The sequence below is a fragment of the Sipha flava genome, unplaced genomic scaffold, assembly GCF_003268045.1.
Source record: "Sipha flava isolate LNK unplaced genomic scaffold, YSA_version1 43_pilon_pilon, whole genome shotgun sequence".
Lineage (NCBI taxonomy): Eukaryota > Metazoa > Arthropoda > Insecta > Hemiptera > Aphididae > Sipha > Sipha flava.
The window spans coordinates 1562157-1573429 of record NW_020273171.1 but is presented as its reverse complement, the minus strand read 5'-3'; the positions used below and the strand labels follow the sequence as shown (position 1 = coordinate 1573429).

The 11273-nt window shown below is 26.1% G+C and overlaps 1 protein-coding gene across 1 annotated transcript; it reads left to right on the top strand.

Annotated features, from left to right (window-relative positions):
• Nucleotides 1-4301: 4301 nt before the first annotated feature.
• Nucleotides 4302-7054, top strand: LOC112689313 (dynactin subunit 4). Its single transcript, XM_025562959.1, has 2 exons — nucleotides 4302-4408; nucleotides 5451-7054. Exon 2 carries the CDS (start codon nucleotides 5471-5473, stop codon nucleotides 6872-6874), a length of 1404 nt encoding a protein of 467 aa, XP_025418744.1. The 5' UTR covers nucleotides 4302-4408; nucleotides 5451-5470; the 3' UTR covers nucleotides 6875-7054.
• The last annotated feature ends 4219 nt before the right edge of the window (nucleotides 7055-11273 follow it).

Here is an 11273-nt window from a genome sequence, read left to right as displayed (position 1 = left end):
CGGGTAGGAAATAAAATTTATTTTTTTGAATTTAATTTGTTTAATTATATCACGGACAATTAAGTTTTCAAAATATAATATTGTTAAAAATATAAGTACTTTATACGTATTCAGTGGCGTAACTGAGAATGTTTGATGGGGGGGGGGATCAAAATAAATTTGTAGGGTAAACTTGTGGGGGGCTTTTTCCCCCAAGGCCCACACACCCCTTATCTATATTTTGTATAATTTAATAACTCAACACATGTAAATATAATCATTCTATATTAAATAACATTATACATTTTCAAATATGTTTTAAAATGTTTTAATATTTTAGAATATTATGTTCAGATTCCTCGTCTTTTTGGCAAGTTCATCAATGACCTCTTCATTTGAAAATGTAATATCATTATGAATTGCCAACATTGCCAGACCATTAAGTCTTTTCTACAAAAAAAATTAAAACATTTTTCTCATTAGATATTATGAAAATGTATTTTATTAAGCACAAGTGCACAGACGGTGTGTTACCTACTGTGTAGTGTTTACTGTTTATACGTAATCGCAATAATCAATGTAGATACTTTGTGTCGGCGCGCGTTCTTAGTACCTACTATCTATGGCTATTATTCGTTCTACGAAATGTAAATCTTGAAGTTACATTTTTCTTATAATATTATGTTTATGGAATGGTGGTTTTTTCCCATTATTGGATTACTTAACTTACCATCTATAATCTATTCATAATTAGGTATAGTGTGTAGCAAGGCACCCAATGTTTATTAATAAATAAGAATTAAAATGATTCAGACCATTTATTTTGAAATCATGCTTATCGTTAACGGGTAAATATTTATATACGGGTAATATTTAAGTATACACAACTTCTAAACTTTTTTTTTTTTAGTTTCGTAATAATTTATAAGTTTTTATTTGAATTATTTGTAGGTATAAGACAATATATAAATACAGCTCATGGGGGGAATCTATCCCCCCATATCCCCCCGTAATTACGCCCCTGGGGTGGAGGGCAGGGTCTGGACCACTTTATGGTCATTAGCTTAGGCTGTGATTTATTTGAATAACTTACTGCAGAAACGGGACAAGTTCACTTTTCCTAATTTTTCAGGAATGATGAAAAACTGAACATGATATGTTCCCTTTCTGCAGTATAGTGAAATTTCCAAACGCTATATTTAGCGTTTGGATAGTCGGATTTGACTCCTTTCTACAGTAAACGATGTATTTACGCGTACTTAACAAAAAATGATAATAAAATCAAATTTGATAAAAATGGACACGTTTCTGCAGTTAGCGATTCATTTATTCGCTCGGGTTTAAAATACTGTGTTATGTTTTTTCATTTATAAGAATTAAACGTTAAATAATAAATTAATAATAGGTTAAACATTTATAAATCTATACTAATTTTTTCAATAACCTGTATTCCTTCGTCATCTATTCTTAATATCCAATTTATTGCCCACAGTCCTTTTGTTCTTTTCTTTATTTTTTTAATTTCATATCATCATTTTTTTTTAATCAAAAAACCTATTAAAAATTCATCAGCAATGCATTTATGCATGTTTCGACATAATTTATGGAACAAAAGTTTACGAATATTGATTATGAGCATACAATCAGTTACGGTGACCATTCAATCTATTGAGAGAAATATATTCTTTAATTGTATATTGGGAGAATTTGATCTATGCCCTCTATTTGACGGCTATATTTAGGGTAAAACACTTTATAGTGTAAACATAGGTACTTATAGTACAGCCTAGAATCTAGGCCCTTGATAGACTGTAAATCAATTAATCCAAGTGTTTATGAGTTATGAAGTAAATTAAATTCAAAATCGAACCCAATTTAATAATGAAATATGAATTAGTTATTATTAGGGTTCGGATGTTTATGCGTTTAAAATGACTATAATATGTATACATTTATATGCTAAAAAATTTAAAAATCTGTAATTATTTTCCAGCTCGTTCCATTGTTATATTTATAATCTATGAAATAATGAGCATGTTAAGGTTGATAAAATAAAATTGATGCATTAAATAAATATTTCATATAATTAATCAAATTGAAAATTTAACATTAACACATACCTACACACATACAGTCTCATAGATACATATTATACAACTTATAAGTCATTATTACGTATATTACTTGTTTGAATGACTTCCTAATACTTAAATAAGTAATAACTCGCAATAATAAGTTGTATACCTACCAACGTAAACTACAAATAAATCGGTAATTTATTGTAACCTTATGACTGTAAGTCTGTAAATTATAACAGTTATGGTTATTAAATATTTATTGTCAATGAATGGTAAAAATATAATTTAATTCTCTATTTTAATAATAATTTAAATATATAAGTTATAACTACTGTTTTATGCTTGACATTTTAAATCTATTATTTTATAAATATTGATGGTTGTCAACAGTGGCGTATATAGGAATTAATTTCGGGGGGGGGGGGGTTTATGAAAAAATATATACTAAATGAAGGTTATAAATTAACTTATTTTTAATATCTATGAAAATTAGAATACATAAATTTAATTACAGGACAAAGTCTAATTTTCGAGGTAGATTAGCAAAATTATTTATCACTTCTTCAGTGTTTATTGAAATACTTCAATGAATTGACATGAGATAATCCTGTTAGTCGATTTTCGCTTGTACTATTTCTCAAGCACGACTTCAATCTTTTCAATATCGAAAACGATCTTTCTGATGACGCTGTTGAGACTGGTAAAGTTACTAATATTGACATTAAGCACCATATATTTGGAAAAAAATCAACGAATAGTTAATTCAAAGTATCAATAGCAGATTTGGATTTCTGACAAACCACGGAACATTTGCAATTATTCTGAGGACTTTGTTTTGGACAATTTGCATTTTTTTGATGTGCGAGGATGCACAATTACCCCATACCGGGCAAGCGTAGGTAAGAATTGGGCGTATAATTTGCTTAAAAATTAAGAGAGAGCATTTTTTTCCGATACTAGACAGTTTGGTTTTAATTAACAATAGATTAAAGAAATGCACACGTGGGTCGTACTAACCATAAATTTCGGGGGGGGGGGTTGAACCCCCAAAACCCCCCCTATATACGCCACTGGTTGTCAACATTTCAAATCAATATCCTTTATTCTAAAATCTATGGCTTAATATAAATTTGATTTATGAAATAACAATTTAATGTACAATATATTTTTATTTAACTTATTTGACATATTTTTCACATGTGTGACTGAATCTATTTTATCACAAAAAGATCTTTTTTTTAAACTGTAATTCATTTTAATGCAATGTTTGTAATTTATTGATTTTATTATACATAGCCAGAAATCGGTTTGAGGTATTTCTGGAATAAAATTTAAAACTTTATAGTTTTTTTGGCAATATAATCGCCAGGACTGATCGACTGTTGATTGACAATAAGATTCATGTAAAATAGATATCACACGCATATTTAAGGTTCGATTACATTTATAAATATTAAACTGGTATTGTTTGACCATCACATATATTTTAAATTTTATATTATTTAATCCAATTATTTATTTTTTGAATAAATATATTCACTTCACTGCATAAGGTTTTAATGTTAAATCTGAATCAATCAATCAATTAGGTGTAAACGAAAGGTTAGGTTAGGTTAGGAAAATATTCAATAGATATATAATACCCAATTATTATTTGACTAAAGATTCTTAAAAGATGTAAAGATAAATCTCACAAATAAAAAAAAAAATGTGTTTGATCTGGTTTAGTCATCAATCGTTAAATTTACTGTCATCATCATAATATATATATAAATATATCTTAATTCAAACTTAAAATGTATTTATATTTTGAATTACGACTGTAGTTTAGTCATTTAGGTGCATTTATTAAATATGTTCAATTAAGAAATGCAATGAAAGATGATTGGTGAGTCGAGTAGATATTTTTATAAATTAAAATAGAATATAATAAGTATACATATAGAGCACATATATATATAATGATATAAAGATATTTATATTTCTATGTAAGTATATTGCTTCAAATTGTTTTGATAAACATTAATTAAAAAGCTACTGCTATCTGGTGGTAAAATTATATACAATCATTATCTTAAAATATTGATATCAGTATTTAATAAGATTTATCAATTAAAATTTTATGATGTGGGCTTCTTATTTCCTTAGACTCATTACAATAATTTGTACACTTTTGGAAAATTAAATACATTTATTTTTGTTTTTCGGTTGGTTAAATTAACTTTAAGAAGAACGTGTTGTTTACAATATACATAGGTTATTTTAATTTTACTTATGCTCGTAATATTATTTTTAAAATAAAAAATAAATCTTACAAAATTACATCATTAATCAGCTTTGGTTACAATACTGTAAGTATTTAGTACAATATTTTTTTATTATATACAGTGTGATTCTATTTTAAGGTAACACTAAATAATTCTGTACTGTGACATTGGATTGAAGTGGATGTTATTAAATAGTTAAAGAGTATTGAAATACACATTTTTACCATTTTTAAATGTTTAACCCTTTTATTGTGCTCATGCGCAATACAACATGCATTTTTTTAAATAGCAATACCTACTTTCAACAATAGATTTGTATGGACCAAAATTAATTTGGTTTTTTTTACCATATCTCTAAAATTAAACTTGACTGAATGACAATGAGTTAAAGTTTCGATTAAAGTTATTGAAATTTTCAACAATCATTCATGAATTTTATGAATTATCTTATAATTTTGTATTTATAGGTTTGCAGACCATATTAAATCATTAACATTTAATTTAAGGTATCAATTAACTTCAATAAAATGTTAGTTAATTTACTAAGAAAAAATTAAATATATTTACACTATTTTTATAATTTTAATTATTTATTTGGATAAAATAATTTCCATTAACTATCTAATAAATTGTTCAAAATTTAGCCCTTCATTATCCAAACATAATTGAATTGTACGCATTATTTCTCTTTGAATGGCTGCTAATTTCTGCTCCTTTTAAAATTTTACATAAACATTTCTTATTTTATTTTTGAGGTCTTCAATACTTAAAAATGGAGTTAAATACACGACATTTTTCAAATTCCCCACAAAGCACATTAACAGCCACTCAGAATTATTTAGTGTTACCTTTAAAAGGAATCATACTGTTTATTATACTCATTACAGAGGTTTTTTTTTCATAAATACATTTTTGGAAATAATTACTTAATTACATTTGAATATATATAACAATTATCCAGTTATTTTAGAGTCATTTGGAGAACTCTTAAACAAATTTATGGATTAAATAAATAATCAATAATTTCATGTTTTTAATGTACTATAAAAGTGGTTTGATATTGATGTCTTATTTGTTTTTTTATTTATATCTTATTCAAACAACTAATGTATTTTATTTTTTTTAGAAATTTTGATTGTTGCTGAGATGGCTTCCTACATGCTTCAAAAAACCGTTACATCAATTTGTACATGTGGCTTACAGAAACTATTACCTGACTTGTTCTTCTGTCGTCATTGCTTAACACTTCGTTGTGACTTTTGTGTTAGTCATGAAATTGATACAACTTATTGTCCACATTGTTTTGAAAATCTTTCTTCGACTGAAGCAAAACATAAGAAAAATCGATGTGCTTCATGTCTAGAGTGTCCACGATGTTTTAATACTCTTTCAATACGTTCATACTCTCGAACATCTGATTCCAAAAAAACCCCTCAGAAAATGTACTATTTACTTTGTTTATTTTGTAACTGGCGATCTCATGAACCTAATGTACCTGATCAACCTACATCATCGGGAAACTGGCCAGTTTATAAAAATCCAAATGAGGCACGAATTGTTGATCTTATCAATTATTATAAATCTATTTCTTTGAAAGAAGTATTTGACAAACAAAAACGAAGTACTAAAAATTATGGTCGTAATTATATGCATTTTTTAGAAAAATTTGGTTTAAATGCAATGATGGCACGGAAACGTGCTGGTCTTCCTAACTTTCCTATGGATGGTACTGGTTACTGTACACCTCAAATTAGTTCATCTGAAGCTGTTGAAAATGTTCTAGAACTCCCTGAAGATATATTTGAAAAAGTAGTAGATATAAAACAAATATCAACTTTAGAACAACGATTTGCTACTCCTGAACTTCAAAGTGAAAATGTAGATGATTTGTTTCCAATACGTAAACATCTTCGTGTAAAGCATTCATTACGTTGCCGTGTATGTGAACATAATGTTGTTAAACCAGAATATAATGCTGTAAAATTTAAAATTAAACATTTAGCATATTATCATGTTCCAGAAATAAAAATAATTAAATGTGAACCATTACTTGCTGGTAAATCTAGTTCACTGGTTCTGAAATTGTGTAATCCTGCACAAACACCCACAGCTGTTCGTTTTGAAAAATTAAATTTAAAAGCTATCAATATAGTAAGAGAACCAAGACAATTAGAAGGAGAAGATCTTATAGCTATTCCTAAGCAATTACCTGAACCTATTCCTATTGTTCTAAAACTACAAGGTGATATTGTTGTTCCAGAAGGCGAGATTAAAATTGCTGCTAGAGATGATACTGCTGAGTATGATGATACAAATGAAGTAAATACTGATTATGATGATCCAAAATATGTCTATTGGAGAAAAGGAAACAAAGTTGCATTAAAATTTGAAGTGAAGCCTTATGAAAATATTGCAAAAAATGAAAATGTTCAAGTAGGATTTATTATGAATTTTATGTATTTGGATACAATGTCACATGTCATGAATCAAAAACAACCCCAAAGTGTATTGGTACCTATCAAGATTGTGTTAAATTTACCTAATTCATAATATTTATTTAAATTAAGTTTTTTCAAAATCAATAAGATAAACCTTGCATTTTATTAAGTGTAACCTACATTCTAAAAATTAATATTTAATTATTTTGCTATTGCCAAATATCTACTACACTTAACAAATAATTAAAAACTTATAGTTATAATATTTTTATTTACTAATACATTAGCATCACTAGCTGTTAAATATATATTATTAATAGCAAAAATATGTTTAAATACCATGTAATTAGTAATTTTAATTATGAATTAATGAAACATTAATATTGTACAAAATATGTGTTTATTTTTTGTTATTTATAATTTTTAATTATCTTACATTTTGTGCACATTATAATTATTAATTTCAAATTTGTTTAGTTATTTAAATCACTTATTTTATAAGAAATACTCATTTAATTATTTACTATTTACAAGTTAATATGGTTTATTTCAATTAACTATATGTATTTGCATTTCTAGATTGATAAATACTTACATCATACATTATTATTTTTTGACAATTTAAATTTTAAAAATAAAATTTAAATTTTTAAATTCTCATCATAAATTTTTTATATTTTAGTAAAATAATTCCTAAAAACGTAAAAAGTATTCTTTACTCAATAATTATAATAAATATAATCCAAGTATATAAGTATGTTAATTGTTGTGTTTTTCGTAATTGTTTAAATAAAATATATATTCTACTCAAATTTTCTTTGATAAAAGTAAATAAATACATTTTAAATTTTTTAAATAATTTTGAATTAATGGTATACTACTACTAACCGTATTATAATAACTAGTGTAGTGTGATAATGTGGTATAACATAATTATTAATTACAAAAATATTAATATTTATAATTTATAAATGTATATAATGTTGCATTTATAAATTACATAAGGTGAAAAGTGAGTGTACTACTCATAATTATAAAATAAAGCTTTAATATAATTTATTAATTATTTGTTTATTGTTTCATGTATACATGTATTTAAAATATAATTTATTTTTAATTTTATAATACATTTTAGTAAACTTTATTTTTTATTAAATGATAATGTTATTGGATTGGTATTATGATGCATTAAAATTAAAATTATATTAAGTGTAACTCGGTTAAAAAAAAATAGGATTTAATCGTTATAATTAAGTTCTGAGTTATAGTATTGAACCAAGTAGACTGTGTAGGTTAACTTGTTATGTTGTATTTTGCTTTACTTATAAACAACGATATTTGATTTATGTATCATTTGAATTTCTCAATATGTGCATATTTTAAGTTTTATTATCACAGTTTTAATCATATAATTAACATACATTAATATTAAAAAAAAAAAAAAGAAATAAAAATTTGATTTTAAACTGTGTGTAATAAGCACAACAGGATATTATATAAAATTTTTTAATTACAAATCAAGATAATTTTATTTTCATGTAAGTAAAACATTGTCATAAAGTGATGCATTGAGAATATAAAAAACTAAATGATTAGCAACAACAGTTAACATAATTAAGACATATTTATTGGCATTTTAACTGTGTACTGGTGTACCTATCAATATGTTTAGATTAATGAATAATTTCAATTAAGTTATAATTCAATGCTCAAAATTATATTTTTATCCATATAAGTAACTGAAGAATTGTTAAAACATATCTAAATATTTTTTAATATTATTATTTCTTTTTGTTTTTAATTATTTTGGGTCTGTTCAGAGCTGTAACTACAGATTGGTGAATTGCCAAGACCGTATACATTTTGATAAACAAAAATAATGATTTAGATTAGAGATGGGCAACTGATCGGCCAAATCTAGTTCGCATACTTTTTTATCTGGCCCGTGCTATACTCCCAAATTATTTCATAACGCTTTAGCGTTCATCAATATTTAATTTTATTATGTTGATCAAAAAATGTATTTATTATATTCTCAGTCCCTTTGCATTTCTTAGATAATTTTTTATTCTTTTCAGTATCAAAAAATGTTTTTCCGTTATTGCAGTAGTTACTGGTAAAGTTGCTAGAAATTTTAATAAAAATTAAATATTTGGAAAAAAATTTTGATTGCAGTTAGAATATGATTCGTGTATTCGAATACACTAAAAAAACACAATTTTTTATTTAACCTAACCGTTTAATGTTTATTGATTATTCTAAACTGAAAGTTGATTTACCACACTATAATAAAAACACAAAAAAAGGTCGAGGATGTCTTAAGGTAGGTTAGTGCCTATAGTCGTTAAAAGTTAAAACCATCTCTGTAGGCACTCGTATATGCTTATCTATTATTGAACTGCAGCTAAGTTATTGAATGTTTAAATATAATGTATTAGCATCCATATCCATATTAGCGTAGTTAACATAAATGTAGGTATTAGGTACTTATTGCATTGATTCAGGTGTAAAATTATAGAACAATCACTATTACCTTACGATACATTTGCGAATATAACTACAAATTTTTCTTAATTCCTATTATAATTCTAAAAGTCATTTTACTTGAATCATAAATTGATAATACAATTAAAGTCAAATTTTGCTGGTCGTTTCTGTGCATGAGAAACACGACCCGCAGATACACTATATCATAGATTGAGGTACACGCTATAGGTACACATTAATTTGATCAGTACCCTCTTTTATGTGCACGGGTTATATCGTGAAATTTCTATTTGAAAATGCTCGAAAATAAAATTGATAAATTTTAAAAAAAAAATCATATTTTATAATTTTATTATTTTTTTTTAAATATTTTGTTTCATTTTAAGAAAATTGTAACGGGCCACAATAAATACCTTTGCGGGCCACATATGACCCGCGGGCCGTGGGTTGGGCACCACTGCACTATGATAATTAAATATAAATACTGACATAAGTACTTAGTTATATTTCAATATGTAGACTATATTTAGTAACAGAGGTATTGCCAGTGCCGGATTAAACATTTGTGAGCCCTTAGGTAATTACTATTTCGGGTCCCACAAAATTATTTTTAATCTTTGACATTACTATCCAATAATTGAAATAAACAGCTTTAATAATAACCAACTATTATTAATAAATTATTATATTAATTTCTATTTTTTCAAAATAATTTTATTATTATTACTGCATACAACACCTACAACTTAATATATATTTCATAACGACTTTTGTTCCGTAAATTTGTATATAAAATACAGATATTATTAAATTTAAAAAAAATATAGTTTTCCGTTTTCACAGGGCCCTTAAATGAGCGAGGCCCAAAAGCGGGCGCCTTATTTGCCTAATGGGTAATCCGGCACTGGGCATGGCGAAGGTATTTTAGTAGGTACACCTAAGGATCAGTGGCGTATATAGGGGGGGTGCCTAGTGGGCTAAACCCCCCCCCTCCTACGAAATGTTTTAAAAACTTAAAAATTATTTTAAACGTTTGTTATATTTTAATGGTGCTTTATGCTTATTTAGAATTTACGTCCAACGTCAAATTGTTTTGGGAGATGCTGTAAATGAAATTTAGATAAGTACCTACTGTATCTAGTTAGTAATTCTTAGATAGCAGTGATAATTTAACTCTGTCCATAGTAGTCTCTCCCGAAAATATTTTCTGTATACGCCACTGATAGGGATTATGGTTGAAATTCGGTACCATATATTTTACAGGTCTTTAAAACATTTTGTTAATATTAATTGTTTTAAAATTTAACTAATGAAATATGCATTTAAATTTTCTAAATCCCAAAATATACTTGCGTTTATAAGTTCCATATTATAGTGTGTTGACCTTAAAACATTTCAAATTGAGATATGTAAGAGATTGAGTAGATACTAAAATATATATTGTGTATCATAGTTCATAAATCATAAACCTTCACTACGCCACTGTTTACCAATAACCATGAATGATGGATGTTTGATAAAAAAAATTTTCCAAGGTCAAAATTAGCAAAACCTATATGTTTTTAATTAGGTAACCTTGATTATTTGTTCAACGTGACATTCTAATTGAAAGTTAAAAAAATCAAATAATAATAATAGGTTAGTTTGTGCTAATTCAATTTAAATTAAACTATTTTTTATTTATTGGGTAGGTAAGAAAATGAATTGTATGGAAATAGAATTTTTAGTAATACCAACTTTTTTATTTGTCAATATAGACGTTTATATTTATGAAAATTCTTTAAAATATTTAAACTTATAGTCTTTTAAACGCAACAGCATACCAACGTGAATGTAGATATTGTCTATACTTAATTCATTTAAAATGGCCTACTTTCAACTTTTTTAACTACACAGTATCTCAATATTAGATTTTTAAAAGTAGGCACCTATTTAAATTAGGGACTGGAGCCGTACTGAAAAGAACCGGTTTTGAAACAGGAACCCTTTGAATATTGGGAACTAGAACCTCAACAAAACCATTA